Here is a 17,350-nt window from a genome sequence, read left to right on the forward strand (position 1 = left end):
CGAGGCTGGTGCTCGTGACTGTTGCAAATGAGAACCCAGGTTGCCTGTCAGTATCAGTTTGCGGGGGCTGACATAACAAAGTCCACAGACTCGGAGGTTTAAACAACAGATATTTGTTTCTCACAGTTCTGAAGGCTGGATGTCTGAGGTCAGGGTGTGGGCAGGTTGGTTTCTTCTGAGGCCTCTCTCCTTGGCTTATAGACGGCCGTCTTCTCCCTGTGTCCTCACATGGTCCTCTCTCTGCATGTCTGTGTCCTAATCTCCTCTTCTCATAAAGACACCAGTCAGTTTGGGTCAGGGTCCACCCTAGCAGCCTCGTTTTAATGTAATGACCCCTTTAAAGGCCTTCTCTCCAAATTCAGTCACATTGTGAAGGGCTAGGGGGTTAGGACTTCAAAATATAGACTTTGGGGCATCACAGTTCACTTCACGGCCCTGTCTCTGAAGACTTGCAGAGCTAAGGGGACTTTTCACTGCTTTCCCCCCATCGCTCACCTCTGTGTCCCCAAAGCAGTTGCCAAAAGTGTGTGAAGTGCTCTGGAGTGTCGGGCTGTTCAGAGAACCCGATGCTGGTCTCACTGCTGTTGGATTCAGCTCTGCCACTGCCTCCCCCTGGAAGCCCTCCCAGATAACCAGGCTGGTGAAATGGCCCACCTTGCGCTCCCCACACCCTGTATGAACTGGATTGTAACCATCTGCTTTACATGCCTTTCCTCCTCGTTAGGCTGTGAGCCCCTGGAGGGCAGGGACCCTGCCTCAGTTATCTCTGTTCACCCAGTGGCCTGCGTAGGACCTGCCTCAGAAATGTTTATCTAATGGAACTGAAGCTGCACGGTTGACAGCCATTTTGTTTTTCTTTTAAGAACCAAAGTCCGTCTCTGTTGTTTGTGCCCAGGCAAATAGGAGAGAACTTAATTGTTCCCGGTGGAGTGAAGACCATTGAGGCCAATGGGCGGATGGTTATTCCCGGAGGTATCGATGTCAACACGTACCTGCAGAAGCCCTCCCAGGGGATGACGGCCGCTGATGACTTCTTCCAAGGGACCAAGGCAGCACTGGCAGGAGGGACCACGATGATCAGTGAGTCGTACCCCTGCCTTAGGGCAGAGGCTGTGACAGCTCTAATGCATCCTCAGCATCTCGAGTAACACCAGGCACTTTGCTCAGGGTACCTGGTGTGCAGGTGGCTAAAGTTTTGGAACCAGTGATGTAGATGTTGTTATGACAGATGGGGCTGTAAGGGCTCAGAGAAGTGAGATAAGTTGCTGAAGGTTACGCAGCTGGGAAGTGGTTGTGTTAGACAGTGTTGCTGCCGTAATGCTATGATAATGCTGCATAACAAACAGTCCCCAAACTTCAAGCAAACACTTGTTTTTCTTATTCAAGGGTCCACAGGAATAGGAGCAGGACTGGTGTGGGTCTGCTTTAGGCTGTGGGTTGGCTTTGGGGTGGGGGTACCATGGCTCTCCCATTCTGGAACCAATGATCAACTCAACCGTGCTCTTCTCCAAGTGGAAGGCAGAAGTGCAGGCAGTGTCTGGCAGAAACTTGCTCCTCCTCTTACCACCTCATTTCTTCACCTACACACTGTGACTTCAGCCCTCTGTTCCGTTGGCCAAAGCAAATCACACGGCCAAGCGCAAAGTCCCTGAAATTGCATTCTGTCCACAGTGAACCATGGTGAGGGTGGGAAGGGAAAGAATTGTGGACAAATAACGCCATCTACCACAGTGGTCTGTCTGGGTTGCTGGACTCTTCCTCTACTGCCCTTTGCAGCCAGATTGTTGTATTTTTTTTTTAATCCAACAGAGCTTTTGTTTGGATTCCATTTTAATGAGCAATTTTGATTAAATAGGCAGCAGTGTATTTGAAATATTCTTTCAATAGTTAGACTCCACATCTAGGTGGCTTGTCCCTGAGCTGGTCCCAACCCTGCCCATCTCTCCCCATCAAAGAGTTCCTCTGGAGGTGCACGCTGACTGGAGTTGGCCACTGTGAGCAGAGCTCATGTATCAGAGTTCCCGTCCCCCTGAGCCAGGAGGGTATGGCCCAGCTCAAGCACCGTTCTGATCCCTTTTCCAAAAAGCAGCCCTGTGTCTGCTGGTTAGGAATGTGGGAGGAGCCCAGATTTGGGACTTGGATCCTAGCTGCCAGGGTTTGCACTGGTCACGGCCACTCAGCAGCTGCACCACTGGGCAGTATTAAGCCTCTGTGAGCCTCAGCTTCCTCGTCAGTAACATGGACTTTGTAATGTGCCCCCCAGCCCATACATGTGGCTCCTTAACATGGTGCATGGCATGTGGTGGTAAGTGCTTTGGGAACAGGAGCTGGGATATTCTGAGAGCTGGAGATGGAAGCTCCAGGCTCAGGGGACCTGTGTGAGGTAGAGGACAGAGCCCTGGATGAAGAATCGGGATCCCTGGAGTTCCCCTTGGCTCTTTTCCCATCACCAGCTGTGAAACCCCTGGGGGACCCCTCCACCAACCCCATGGGCCTCATCTTCCCCATCTACACAAGAGTGGTTTTCAAAGTATGTTTCATGGAGCACCAAGAGCCTATGAAGTCACCGTGAGAACCACAGTTAGGAGGTGTGGGGGGTGGCAGGGAGGTTCTGAGTCCCCACCCCATTTCTTCATTTAACAGATATTTATTGAGGGTTGCTCTGCACCAGGCACTGTGCTAGGTGGTGGGGAAGAGAAGGAACAAAGCAGCCATGATGCTTATTCTCCAGGGCCTCGCAGTCCATGGGGAGTCACTAACCACCCACACAAATGACTATACGCGGATTAGTTCTACAGAAGAAAGGGGCACAGTGCTTTGAGCTGTGCTCGGGGAGGCTTCCCTGAAGAAGTGGCATTTGTGCATCGATCTGAAGGATGAGTGGGAGTTAACTGGGTGAAGAGGGTGTAGGGGAGCAGAGCTCCAGGAAGAGGGAACAGCACATGCAAAGGCCCTGTGGTGGGGGAACACATCTTGTGTTTAAGAAATTGAAAGAAGGCCTAGGAGGCAAAGGTGCGGAGATTGAGGGCTGGAATCCTGTGAGATACGGCTGGGAGGAGAGGATGGTACTGGGCCTTGATGGCCAAGGTCAGGATTTTGGTCTTTTTCATATGGGTGATGAGCGGCCATTGAGGGATGTTAAGCAAGGGAGTGATGTGATCTGTTTTAAAGAGACCTGAATAGAGTGGCCTAGGTTGAATATGACTAGACCAGTGGGAGGTGGTTGCAGTCGTTCAGCTGAGAGTTGAGGGTGGCTTGGACTAGGAGTGTGACCAGGAGGTGGCCAGATGTGGACAGCTCCGGTGACATATCAGAGGGAAATCAGCAGTGGTGATGGATCCGCAATGGAGGTGCATGAGGGAAGCGAAGGGTCAAGAGTAACCCCTTGGCTTCTAGCTTTTGGAATGGTGAGGCGGTATCCTTACCATTCTGGGGCGGGGGTGGGGGACCAGCTTTGCCAGTGGGGTCGGGGAGGGGACGATGTGGCATGAGGTTCTGGACGTTCTCACCTTGAGGAGCTCTTGAGTCATCCTAGTGGAGAGTTCAGAATGCTGTGGCTGAGAGGGGGGGATACATTTGAATGAGCAGCCACGTAGAAAGAAAGTTCTAGGGCCAAGTCATAAGGAGTTTGATCACTTAATGGTCAAGCAGAGGAGGAAGAGTCTTCAAGGAAAAAATGGCCACAGAAGTGGGACAAAAAGCCAGAAAGCCGTTGCCATGGAAGCCAGGGAGGAGCGAGTTTAAAGAAGGAGGGAATGATTCACTGATTTCTGAGAGGTCAAGTAGAGTGAGGACTGGAAGGTCGAATTAGCAAAGGCTGATGCTCTCGGTGGGTGGAGGAGTGAGCGGGAGTGGGGGGCAGAGACTGCTCTTTACAGACGTCTGGCCGTGAAGGGTGGATGTTAAAAAAAGGGTGGGAGCTAGAGGGATGTGCGAAGGCCAGTGAGGTTTAAAAGACAGTTGTCTCCCCTTTGATCTGCTTTACATTTAAGACTTTATTGGAAAAGGGGCTGATGAAGTTCATATTCTTTTAGGTCCTTTTCGCCTTGGCGTTCTGTGCCCACGAAGGCAGCATGGAGTAGCGGGAAAGGGTCCAGACTCTGCAGCTGACAGGACTCTGGGAATCTTCTCCGTACTGCTTACTAGTTGTGTGACCCTGGACAAGCTTTTCACCCTCTTTGAGCCTAAGTTTCCTCATCTGTCAGATGGGGATATTTTTATTCTCTTCATAGGGTAGTTGCGAGGATTTAATGAGATAATTTATATAAAGCCCTTGTGGCGGTATCTGACACATCAGAAACATTCAATAAACAGTCATGATAACGATGGTGGTGGTGACGACGAGGAGGAGGATGAAATGACGGTAACGGTGGTGGGGACAGTGGTGGTAATGAAGACTAAAGATGGTGGTGACCATGTCACTGCTGATGGCTATGATAATGATGGTGACAGCGATGGCAGTACTGATGTTGATGATGGTGGGAATGATGATGAAAAGGATGGTGATGACGAGGATGCTCATCTTGATGATGTAAGTGGTGGTGGTGATGATGATGGTCACGGTGATGGTGGTGATGGGGGGGATAGGGAAGGTCACGACGATTACGCTAACATTGGAGATAATGATGGTGATGACGGCAGTGAAGAGGCTACCACTGGGTTGACTTGGGTCCTCAGCATCTTGGAATGTGACACATATGTTTCTGTCCCAGTTGACCATGTTGTCCCTGAACCTGGGTCCAGCCTGCTGACCTCCTTCGAGAAATGGCATGAAGCGGCGGACACTAAATCCTGCTGCGACTACTCCCTGCACGTGGACATCACCAGCTGGCACGACGGTGTTAGGGAAGAGCTCGAGGTGCTGGTGCAGGACAAAGGTCAGTTAAAGCCCCAGAATGGGGGCACAGTTCTGGAATCCCCGTTTTGTTTGTGGGTCTGATTTGTGGAGTTAGAATCCCTTTATCTGCATCTGCTACGATCCCAACTGTGAGCTGTGCCCTGCCCCAGAAACAGTGGAAAAATTGGACCCTCCTTAAGGAGTCTGTCTTCCTCTCCTTCAGGCCCTTTGGAGGTTCCCCCTGTTTATAGAAGAAAGCCCGATTTCCTTAGCCTGGCGCACAAGGCCCCCATTGATCTAGCCTCACTTTTCTTTCTCTGCCATAAACTCATCTAGGTGCTTATTATCCTGGACGCCATCCCCTGAAACCTGCTGCTCCACTGGGCCTTTGCTGTTGCAGTCCCCACACCCGCTACCAGGGATGCCCTTTCTTCTACTCTGCTTCCCAGCTCAACTATCCCAGTTTCCCCAATCAGAACTTCAGAACTGCTTCATCCCTTGAATATCCATAGGTTACTTGGGCCTCTTTGGGGTCCCCTTTTCCATTATTTTTGGATTACGGGACACTGGTGGTCTGTCTGGCTCTTCTGTTAAACCCTGAGCTTACGAGGGAGGGGATTATGTCTGTGCATCTCTGTACCCCACCCTCTCTCCCCTCTGTGTGAGCTCAAACCAGACATCTCTGCACAGTGTGGGTACTTTACTGTGTGCCTTACACCAAATGGAGGTGAATTGAACTGAACACCCACAGAAACACAGAGCAAGAGAACAGAATAAACCAGGCGTGAGGGGTCCCTCGGAAAGAGGCCGTTCTGAGGCTCTCTGAGGAAGCACCATCGAATGAATGAGATGCTTCAAGGAGAGATGGGGGGTGTTTTCAAGTTTTTAAATATATATACTGTGTTTTCTCGTAAAAGTATCATCGCCCAAATACAAAAAAAAGTCAGAAAATCAAGAAAAGGAAAAAGTTTTTCCCTCTGGTCTTACCCCCCCAGTTGCCACTTACCATTAATATTAAGGATTATTGCTTTCTGTTCCCCATCTATTTAGACAGTTTTCTCCATATATAGTTATACGATAGCAGTTATTTGGAATCCGTGTTTCACCTAACGTTTTATGAGTAATCATTACTCTTCATTAATTACTTTTTAATGGCTCGTAATACACAATGTAATGGTTAATTTGCGTAGCTATTTCCTTTTTATTGGGCATTTAGGTTTTCTGTTTGCTTTACTGTAAATCGTGTTTGGTGAACATCTTTGTAATGCCATCCAGAGATGGCATTACGGGGGTCAAGGTTTTAACATTTTTCAAAATCATGACACTTACCGCCAAATTGCTTTCCCCAGAAGTGCACCCACTTGCATGCCCACAGCCCATGTCTCTCACTCCGTGCATGTTTGCACCATTGGGTGTTATTGTATGAAATCCTTGCTAATTTGATGAATAAAAGTCAGTCTACCATTGAACATTGCAGTTCTTTAACTGCTAATTACCTTAAACATTTTGCTTACATTTTTCCTTTGTGTGAATGTCCGATTGTGTTCCTTGCCCATTTACCAGTTTGGGTCTCGTAAGTCTGAGCTTCTATATCCAGATGGTTTTATCCCTTCATTGAAGTTGCTGTGAATCACACTCTTGTTTTGTACAGAATCATAGTCCAGGTTGTAGAAAGATCCCAGCAGTTGTGCTGCCTGAATCTGAATCCTGCCCTCACACTTCTTGGCCTTGTGACACTGGGCAAGTCACCAAGCTGACCTCTCTGAGGCTCGCCCACTGACTCCCCATACATAGTGTCAGAGCTCTGGTACCAGGCGTGAGACTCCTGGTCTGAACTCAGTGTTAATTCTCCAGTCAAAAGAAGGAAACAACCCATATGTCCATTAAAGGATGATTGGATAAACAAAATGCGGTCCATCCTTACAGTGGAATGTCATTCAGCTTTGAAAAGGAAGGAAATTCTGACACCTGCTACGACACGGATGAACCTTGAGAACATTACATCAAGTGAAATAAGCCAGTCACAGAAAAGACATGCTGTACGACTGTGCTCATGTGAGATGCCTAGAATCGTCCAGTTCATAGAGCGACACAGAGTAGAATGGTGGTTGCCAGGGGCTGGGGGAGGGGCAACGTGGAATTAGTGTTTAATGGGGACAGAGTTTCAGTTTTGCCAAGGTGAAGCGTTCTGGAGATGGAAGCACAACAATGTGAACGTACTTAATGCCCCTGCACTTGCAAATGGCTCCGATGGTAAATTTCATGTGAGGTATATTTTACCACAACTAATGAAAAGCAGCAGTTATTTCTTTGCTCACAGCTCTGTGGAAAGGCACTTTGGTTTGGGCTCAGCTGGGCGGTTCTGCCCACCGTGGCTCACTCATGCCTTGCGCCCCAGCTGGGAGGATGGGGCAGGTGCGACCGCTCTCTACACCCTCCCTTCCCCAGCAGGCTCTCGTGGGCTTCTTCCCTTGGTGGCTCCGCAAGGGTGAGTGGAGCTGCAAGCCCTCTGAGGCCCAGGCTTGGAATGTGTCCATTGACACTTCCGCTTCGTTCTGCTGGGCGGAGCCAGTCTCGAGAGCAGCCCACGCTCAAGGAGTGAGGAAATAGGTTCTACCTCTTGAGAAGGGTCACTGCAAATGTTTTGTGAAACTGTAAACTATTATCAGCCAGTTTAGTCTCTTTCTGCCTCCTACTTCTACATGAAATTATCTTATTTGTTTGTTTGTTCATTGCTTATTTCCACTAGAATGTAGACAGGTATCCTTCCTACCTCGTTCACAGCTGTATCTCTAGCTTCTAGAAAGGTGCTTGTACATAGTAAGTACTCAGTGAATATTTGATGAGTGAGAAAATAAATATTCCATGAAAAAGGACTTCTGGGGTCTCATAAGTTTTGGAAATGCTCCCTGTTTATTCTATTCTTGAATATTCTTTTATTTACTTTTTAACATCTTTATTGGAGTATAATTGCTTTACAATGGTGTGTTAGTTTCTGCTGTATCACAAAGTGAATCAGCTATACGTATACATATATCCCCATATCTCCCTCTTGCGTATCCCTCCCTCCCACCCTCACTATCCTACCCCTCTAGGTCGTCACAAAGCACCGAGCTGATCTCCCTGTGCTATGCGGCTGCTTCCCACTAGCTATCTATTTTACATTTGGTAGTGTATATCTGTCCATGCCACTCTCTCACTTCGTCCCAGCTTACCCTTCCCCCTCCCTGTGCCCTCAAGTCCACTCTCTAGTAGGTCTAGGTCTGCATCTTTATTCCCGTCTTGCCCCTAGGTTCTTCATGACCTTTTTTTTTAGATTTCATATGTATGTGTTAGCATACGGTATTTGTTTTTCTCTTTCTGACTTACTTCACTCTGTATGACAGACTGTAGGTCCATCCACCTCACTACAAATAACTCGATTTCGTTTCTTTTTATGGCTGAGTAATATTCCATTGTATATATGTTCCACATTTTCTTTATCCATTCATCTGTCGATGGACACTTCGGTTGCTTCCATGTCCTGGATATCGTAAATAGAGCTGCAATGAACATTGTGGTACTTGACTCTTTTTGAATTATGGTTTTCTCAGAGTATATGCCCAGTAGTGGAATTGCTGGGTCATATGGTAGTGGTACAGTACTGAGGTTTTCATCTGAATTACTTTGATTCCAAATGAGACCAAATCTTATTCTCACCTTTATTTGTTAGGCATTTAAAAAAAACTGGCTAAAAATTCTGTTTGCCTTTTTTGCTTCATTGTTTTTATTTTAAGCATTTTTAAATATAAAACAAAACATACAGAAAACCACACAAGGAAAAAATGTGGCTTTGTGAATTATGAGATTACCCTTTCCAGGTAAGAAATAGAACTTTGCCCCAAACAAAGACCCCCAACAAACGCCTCATGGCCCCCCATTGTAGCCACAACTCCTTCCTCCCCCCAAAAGTAACCACTGTCTGGTGTTTTTTAAATAAGAGGTTTTTGGGGGGTTTTTTTTGTTTGTTTTTTGTTTTGTTTTTTTGCAGTATGCAGACCTCTCATTGTTGTGGCCTCTCCTATTGCGGAGCACAGGCTCCGGACACACAGGCTCAGCGGCCATGGCTCACGGGCCTAGCCGCTCCGCGGCATGTGGGATCCTCCCGGACCGGGGCACGAACCTGTGTCCCCTGCATCGGCAGGCGGACTCTCAACCACTGTGCCACCAGGGAAGCCCTAAATAAGAGGTTTTTTTAAAAAAACCTTTGTTAAATTTGTTGCAGATATGTTCACCATGTTGGTTGTTTGCTTTTTATTTTGAATTTTTAAGAAATAACTTACAGAAAGTTTCCATTTATAACAAGTCAAATCTATCATGATTTGGAGGAAAGCTTCTAATCTGAGATAGCTTTACCCCATCCACCCACCCACAAGAACCAGTTCTAGGGCATATTTATCAATTCTGCCAATTCATTATTTCTGCTTTTATTTGTATTGTTTACTTCTAATTTCTGGTGAATTTCCATTTTCTTCTTTTAAAGATTCTTATCATAGAAGCTTACTCAGTTGATGTATGCTCCCTCTCTCCTTCAAAAAATAATGAGGCATTTAAGGCTATGAATTTACCTCTCACTGTGGATTTACCTGTTTTACCCAGTGATGGTTCTTCTGTGTCTGTGTATATAACTGGGTTTTTGTTTTTGTATGTAAGTATACTTGATTAAATAGAGACTGATACTTTTATGTTAATCTCTGAATATTATTTTTTCTTTTAATTTTTCTTAATCTTTTGGGAAAAGAAATTTTTGTTGCCAAGGTTTTCTAGACCAGAAACGATTTTTGGCTTGTCTTCACTGTTGCTTAGTGTAAAAGAAGTCTCAATCTCATTTAGTACTTTTGCCTGAATTTCTTCTTTTTCTTATCCAAAGGATTCCTGATTCCATCAACAAACATTAATGGCACAGCACATGTTGTGGATGTGCAAGATGAAATAATACATAAGATGTGGTCCCTGTCCTCAACCACTTGAAGGCATATTAAGAAACAGTCCTCCCCCCACCTCCTCTGCTCCCCGCTGGCTGCACAATAAGTCCTGTCATTTCAACCTTTTTGCATCCTCCCGCTCAGAGCCTCAGCCCACCCGTCCCTTTTGCCTTCAGCATCCTCCAACTCTATTTCTCCGTTTCTCCCTGCTGTTCTGCACACCCATCCTCCTTCCAGAACTGTCCTTCTGAGACAAAGTCTGATCGTGTCATTCCCTTGCTTTAAAAGCACATGTTCTACGAGATAGTAGTGATGGCTGCACAACATTGTAAATGCTCTAAATGCCACTGAATTGTACACTTTAAAAACGGTTATGATGATAAATTTTGTTATGTGTATTTTACCATAATAAAAGTGATTTTTTTTTTTTTAAGCACATGCTCCTTTTTGCTTCAGCCGCAGGACACTTTCCAGTACCCGCATACCTAATGTCTTTTTATCCTCCTTGCTGTCCATGCCATGCATACCCATCCCTCTCAGCCCAGATAATTGCCTTCCCCCGGCTCCTCCCCCTCCCCTTCTTCCTTTCCCCCCTCCTCTTCCTTCTCCTTCAGACTCAGCTGACATGTCACCTTCCCTGGAGGCCTCCTCGGACCCTCACCCACACCCCCAGGCTGGCTTAGGTGCCCCTGCTGTGAATTCTGGTGGCACCCTTCTGTCTTGGTTGTTACCACCCTGCGCAGTGCTTATCGATTTACTGGAAAGACATGTCCTTTCCTCTTAAATGCATTTTTCTACTCTCTTTTTTATCTTGAAACAGGTGTCAATTCCTTCCAAGTCTACATGGCCTATAAGGATCTCTACCAAATGTCCGACAGCCAGGTAGGTCCTTGCACACCCCCCGCCTCCCTTGGGCAGGAATAGGCCTGCCTTGTCAGGCAAAGCGGCACAGGGCAGGGGAGATGTCAGAGCGGGCCAGGGAGGGCTCTGGGTTCAAGTCCTGGTTCTGACGCTGAGCTGTCAGTCATCGCCCTTCCCTGGACCTGCATTCCTTTCTGCCTGTACGAGTGGCGTGGAGCAGGGATCCCCTGCTTGGTGGTTCCCGAACTCGGCTCATCTTCAGCCTCATCTAAAGAGCTCACTAAATACAGACTCATATTGCATCACATATGCTCGGGGGTAAGGTTCAGGAGTCTGTACTTTCTTAAACCTCTGCAGCTGATTCTGGGGCTCAAGTGAGTTTGGGGACCATTACCTTAGCTCTGACCTGGAGGAGAGCCCTGGCTGTCCCTCCAGCCAATTGCAAGTCACGTCCTTTCTCAGTTTTCTCATCTATACGACGTGATCATCTCTGGCCCTAACAACCTCCAACAGCTGTTCTGTGGATGAGATGAGTCAAGGAAGAAGGTGGTCTAAGGAGTACAGGTGTAGGGGGTACAATTTATCAGGCACCTGGCCTTCTTACACCACTGGGACTCTTGGTTTGGTTTTGTTATTATTGCCCTGCCCTCTGCTTGTTAAAAAGGTGGGACAGTGTGGTGGCAAAGGGCACGGCTGCTGGAGCCAGGCTGCTTGGCAGCAAGCCCTGACTTTGCTGTGCAGCCTGGGGCAGATTTCCTAACCTCTCTGTGCTTTAGGCCCTTCATGGCACTTGCCTCAGAGAAGATGTCGGAGGATTAAGTGATTTAATACAAGTAAAGCTCTAGGGCAGTGCCTGGCACACAGCAGGCATACGAGTGTTAATAAGCTGGTTTTCATTATCCCCGTGGGGTCTCATGTGCAATGGAAGAAGCACCCATGTCTTACCTTTCAAAATAGACCCTTGGAGTTACATAATATAACTTACCCTGAGATGGCCTGGAAACCAAAAGCTGAAAGTTTGTTCAGTTTCATGGAAACAATAGCATGTGTCTCTCTAGTGTGATTGAAATTTTCACCTGTTTCATTCTAATGTCTGTTTCACTGAAGCCCTGGTTAGAGTTGGAGTTGAGCAGACTTTGGGTGTGGGTCCTCAAAAGTGCTTCATGCCTCCAAGTGCCTCCCCCACCTGCTGTCTACATCTGAAAGCACACATCCTGGACAAGGGAGGCGTTATCTTATATGCAAGGAGGGCAAAGTTGAGATTCAGGAGTCCCTGGGGAGGGAACCTGTGGCTTTGGTCCTCAGCAGGTGCAAACGTCTGATTGCAGATCCTTTACAGGTGGGAAGAGGGCACGGGACAGTGGACAGGGCCTGGATTGGCGAAATAAGGTGACGCTTGGCAGGATACATGTTATCTGAGTATTCAAGTTATTAGAGGACTTGGTCTCTCGACCCCAATTGGTCTATAAAATGACAGGAGTTGGAATTTTTGTAAAGATGTACACATGTCCTATGATCGGTGGTGGCTAAGGTACAGGCATAGCAGGTTTAGTTATACAATTTCAGTAAAACCGAAGACAGCTTCTCAGCTGCAGTTGTCACCGTTAACAACGTCACGCTCCAGGGGAGCAAAGCCACAAAGAAAGCAAAGGCTCGCGTGGGTATAATTGTGGATATAATCACGCCTTGGTGTCACTTTTATCAGCTGTGCGCCTCTCCCCCACCCAGGCTTTCTGCTCTTGGATCTGGAGGGTGTCAGGGTCAAGGGAAAATCTTTTCCAGTTCTTACTTGTTGAGCGACGCATTCCATTGAGGTGGGTGGAGCATCCTGGCAGGTGGATGACTGTGTGTTAGTAGTAAGGGCAGTCTTTGCAAATGCTTGTGCTGTGATATCTTTATCTCACCCCAACCCCCCTTTATCCCTCCTTAGCTCTACGAAGCCTTCACCTTCCTTAAGGGGCTGGGAGCTGTGATCCTGGTCCACGCAGAAAATGGAGATTTGATAGCTCAGGTGAGTGGTGTGAGTTTCCACCCCTTCCGCCTCAGTCTCCTTCTCCTTGTAAAGGATATGAGAAAAGGGGGTGGAGGCATTGGTCAGCCAGGTCACCAGACAATGAAGGGTCAAGCCAAGAACCGGATGGCATGTCAGGCACTCCAGGTGTGAGTCACGCACACACTACCTGCAGCGTGGCCTTTGGCAGGTCATAATCGCCTCCTCCTTGCGAACCTCGATTTTCTCACCCGTACAATGGGGGTAATATTACTGCCCTGTGAACCATGGCGGGTTTGCATGAGCAACAAATAAGGATCTGAAAGAAAATGCTTGGAAGCTGGGGTTGCTCATCATCCCCCATGACTTGAGAGCGGGGCTAATGGACGAGCTCAGGCCGGGAGCAGGTGTTCCAGTCTGGCCTCCTGACGTTGGGCGAGGAGCTCTACCCCACAAAGGCTCCTGTGCTTCATTTAGAAGCATCTGCCTTGCAGTGTGGTTGTGAGGATTAAATGATACCGTGTATGTATAGAGCAATGTCGGACATGTAACAGGCTGTAGCCATTCAGAAGTTTCGGGTAGTGTGAGACGTGAACCCATTTTGATCATTCTGGCTACAGGGTGGATAATTTGATGGGAATAGAATAAAGTCAGCTAGGTTTTGCTCCAGCAATTCTCATAGGAAATGTAGAGAGGAGACAGAGCGGAGGTGGAAGAGGCAAGAATATGATAGGGAAGGTGCACAATCTACAGGACTCATCGATTGATTGGATGGGGGAAGAAGGAGAGGAAGTCAAGAATGGCTGCTTGGTCCCTGTGCAGGGTTGATCACGATGCCACGAATCAAGATCAGGCATATGGAAGGTTTGGATGCATCCAATGAAAGTAGTTAATGCCGTGCGTGATGCTAAGGAGTATGTACATCCTCATTTCCTAGGTAGGGAAACTGAGGCTCAGATAGTAATAACTTGCCCACTGTTATATGGGGCATCAGAGCCAGGATGTGAATACAGTTCCATCTGGTTCCAAAGCCCAGTGGAATTGCAGCATGACGGTTAAGGGCATGAGATCTGAAGCTTCACTCTTAAGGTCAGCTATTGTCTTTATTTCTTACTATTTGTGTTCTTGCAGTTTTTCTGTAAAATTGAAATTCTTTCAAATTCAAAATAAAAAAAACAACAACTCAGTACCATCACACAGCAGTATTCTGGTCATTGGCAAGAGGTCACTAAATCCAGCCCTCACCCCAAAAGTTGGGATGGTACAAAGGTATGAATGCCGGGAAATGAGGGTCACTGGGAGCCGTATCAGAGGTTGTCTGCCAGCCTCTCCTCTGGCCCCCCAGTGATTGATGACCCTCTCACATGCAAAACACATTCATTCCTTTCCAGGGTCCTCCAAACTCTCACCTCATTACACCATCAAAGACTGGAATCATCTAAGCCAGGTCTAGGTGTGGATGAGGCTTCTTGGGTCTAGTCCCTACAATCTGTAGGTCTTTGAAGAAAATAGGCAAGTTATCTCTCCCCCGCCCCCCCCCCCCACACTCAACACACGACATATAGTGGTGGGGTGGGCATTCTTGTTGAAAAAGGGACAGTGGAAGACACCAGGAGTCATTGGTCCATAGCAGTTCTGAAATCCAGTTAGACAAGTGTTGGCAGTTCCTTGATTAGGTCTCGAAGCCTGAGAATAATTCTCCATGGCTCTTGGCTCCACCTTCTGGGCTATTGGTCCCATCCTTCCTTTTCATGAAAGGTAGCCCATGCTTGCAGCTGAGGAATTTTCTCAGCCTGCTTCCTGCACAGTAGAATTTTAGGAGTCCAACTGCCTCCATTCATTTGGTATGTCTTATCCCGTCCAGTCCAGGCTGCCGGTGTTTTGCTAAGATAATCTTCCCAAAACCTTTGTGGGCCTCCTCTGAATCTCACTGGAATTCACCCCATTAGACAAAAGATACCCACAGATTTCTTTTCAATAAGCCCTCCTCCTGGTCAGACCGCCAAGAGGTACATCCTTGAGCTTCCTAGAGGCCTTAACTTGATTGAGAGGATCTGTGGGCACACCCTCAATTATCTGTCCCTCTCACATTTTACTGTTTACTATGAGCAGCAAGAAGAAACCAGGCAGTACCTTGACAATTTGCTGGGGACTCTCCTCAGCTAGATCCTTGAGTTCATTAGACGCATTTGCCCCTTGCCACATCACTACAGGTGACAGTGTTGCCAAGCTTTCTGCTACTACATAACAAGATTCCCCTTCCTCCAGTTTTCAATAACAGACGCCTCATTTCCTTTAGAGCTCTCACTAGCAAGGTCCTCAAAGTCCATATTTCTACAAACAGTCCATTTGAGATCAGCTTTCCCTAACACATGTCTTGAAATTCTTCCAGCCTCCATTCACTGCCCGCTCCCAAAGCCACGCCCACAGTTTTAGTTAATTGCTGTGGCGGCACCCTACTTCTGAATTCCAAAATCTGTTTCAGTTCTCTGTGGCTGCATAACAAATTACCCCCTAAATTGAGCATCGTCAAACAAAAAACGTTTTCTACGTCATGGTCCTGTGGGTCTGGAGTCCAGGTGTGGCTTGGCTGGGTTTTCGGGCTCAGGGTCTCTCACCGGCTGCCGTGAAGGTGTCAGGCAGGGCTGCAGTCATCTCAGGGCTGGTCTGGGGCAGGATTCCTTTCCAGAGGGTTGCAGGATTCCCACTCAGAGGGTTGCTTCTAGGATTCAGTTCCTTGCACGCTATCACACTGTTGTCCTTTATTCTTTGATGGCTGTTAGACAGAGGCCGCCTTGGTTCTCTGCCACGTGGGCAGCTACAGCATGGTGACCTGTTTCCTTCCAAGTGAGAGAGCAGGAGAGGGTGAGCAAGGGAGAAGTGGGAGTCCCTTTGTAACCTAACCTCAGAAATGACATCCCATCTCTTTCCTCGCGTTCTGCTCATTGGAAGCAGGGTGCCAGGTCCAGCCCACGTGCAAGCAGAGGCAGGCTCACTGCGAACCTCTTAAAAGCTGCCCAACACATGTATCATAGGTTTGCCTGGTTTTGAACTTCATAAACATGAAACCACACAGTAGGTACTCTTTTACATCCAGCTTCTTTTTTTTTTTTTTTTTTTGCGGTACGCAGGCCTCTCACTGTTGTGGCCTCTCCCGTTGCGGAGCACAGGCTCCAGACGCACGGGCCCAGCGGCCATGGCTCACGGGCCCAGCCGCTCCGCGGCCTGTGGGATCCTCCCGGACCGGGGCACGAACCCGTGTCCCCTGCATCGGCAGGCGGACTCTCAACCACTGCGCCACCAGGGAAGCCCTACATCTGGCTTCTTTTGATCAATAGGTTTGTGAGATTCATCCCTATTGTTACCTGAAGCAATAGTATTCTCTCTGTCATCATGGTGTAGAATTCCACTGCAGTGATAGGTCACAATTTGTTCTTCAGTTGATAGATGTTTGGATAGTTTCAAATTTAGGATTACTGTGCATAAAGCGTCCTTAAACATTCTTGTTCAGTCTTTTGTTAAACATATGTTCCCATTTCTGTTGGTAAGTACGTAGGAGGGGGATTTCTGGGTCGTGGGTGCGCACATATTCAGGTCTTACAGTTACTGCTACCCTGTTTTCCAGGATGTACCAACCTATATCCCACCAAATGTGTGTGAGAAGTTGAGTTTGGAGTCCCCAGTTCTTAAGCTTTACATCAGGGAATTCTTAGCTTTCCTCGCTGCCAACTTAAGATTGAGTTTTCTCAGCTCCAATAAATCTGTTACCTTTTGTACATCTGCTTCCCAGCTTCCAAAATTTTGTTTCTGTTACCTTCCCTGCATTCTCTTGGTTCTTGTGTACCATTTCTGTCACTTTAGCAGAGTTTCAGGATGGAGTAAAAATAACGTGTGTGCTCAGCCCATGAATTTTGACTAGAAACCCTACTCTAGTCTTCTGTGATCTGTGTTTTTCCCCCACTACATCATCTTTTGTCCTCCCTCCTTTTTTCTCCTCCTTCCTTCCAACAGAAATAGTAACTGACATTTAAATACTCTTTCAGAGGGATGTCTCCCTATCATAAATCTTGTTGTAAACAGTTTACAAAAATGCCTTGTAAACACCATCTTCAAGAGCTGACATTATTCCATTCTTTACTTAAATCCACCCCAGCTGTTAGATCTTGAAACTGTTTCCAGCTTATGTTCTTATAATAAACTCGAGCTTAATAACCATAAATGCAGTTGAAATTATGATCGTTTTATGGTTGATAGGGCCTGGGGCTCCCCGTAGGGCTGTGTTCCAGAATGATGTTACAGAAACTGCGGAAGTTAAAATTAGCAGCACAGCTGACACCTGGGCAACGTAAAAATATTAGTTTTGAGATACTACAGTATTCCTAAGGAGGGGGCACCTTGGAGCCTTGCAGCAAATGGATTTGTATCTGGGCTACAATGGCTCAGGGAACCGTTTCATTTATATGATAAGCTTGAGGTAGAGTTGTCCTGCTAGAAAGACAGGTACCAGGAAGAGGAAACTACAGTAGAGAAAATGAGAGCTGGCTGACCATCAACGAGCCCTTACTATACACCAGGTATCGTGCGAGCATTTCACATCTGCCACCTCAGTGATGTATTATAGCAACTCCGGTGGGTAGGTGCTGTTGTTTCCAATGTAAAGAAGAGAAGATTAATGAAATAATGCCATTTGCGGTGACA

At 47.3% G+C, this 17,350-nt stretch overlaps 1 protein-coding gene across 2 annotated transcripts in view; it reads left to right on the plus strand.

The window, feature by feature from the left end:
• The window catches only part of CRMP1 (collapsin response mediator protein 1), a 68,373-nt gene that overhangs the window by 27,624 nt on the left and 23,399 nt on the right, over positions 1 to 17,350 (plus strand). For both annotated transcript variants that reach the window (XM_019928054.3, XM_019928055.3), the window contains exons 3-6: positions 896 to 1,080; positions 4,713 to 4,877; positions 10,622 to 10,683; positions 12,593 to 12,673. In XM_019928054.3, coding sequence (XP_019783613.1) covers positions 896 to 1,080; positions 4,713 to 4,877; positions 10,622 to 10,683; positions 12,593 to 12,673 — 493 coding nt within the window. The remainder of the gene's footprint in view (positions 1 to 895; positions 1,081 to 4,712; positions 4,878 to 10,621; positions 10,684 to 12,592; positions 12,674 to 17,350) is intronic.

This window comes from Tursiops truncatus, chromosome 5, assembly GCF_011762595.2.
Source record: "Tursiops truncatus isolate mTurTru1 chromosome 5, mTurTru1.mat.Y, whole genome shotgun sequence".
Classification (NCBI taxonomy): Eukaryota; Metazoa; Chordata; class Mammalia; order Artiodactyla; family Delphinidae; genus Tursiops; species Tursiops truncatus.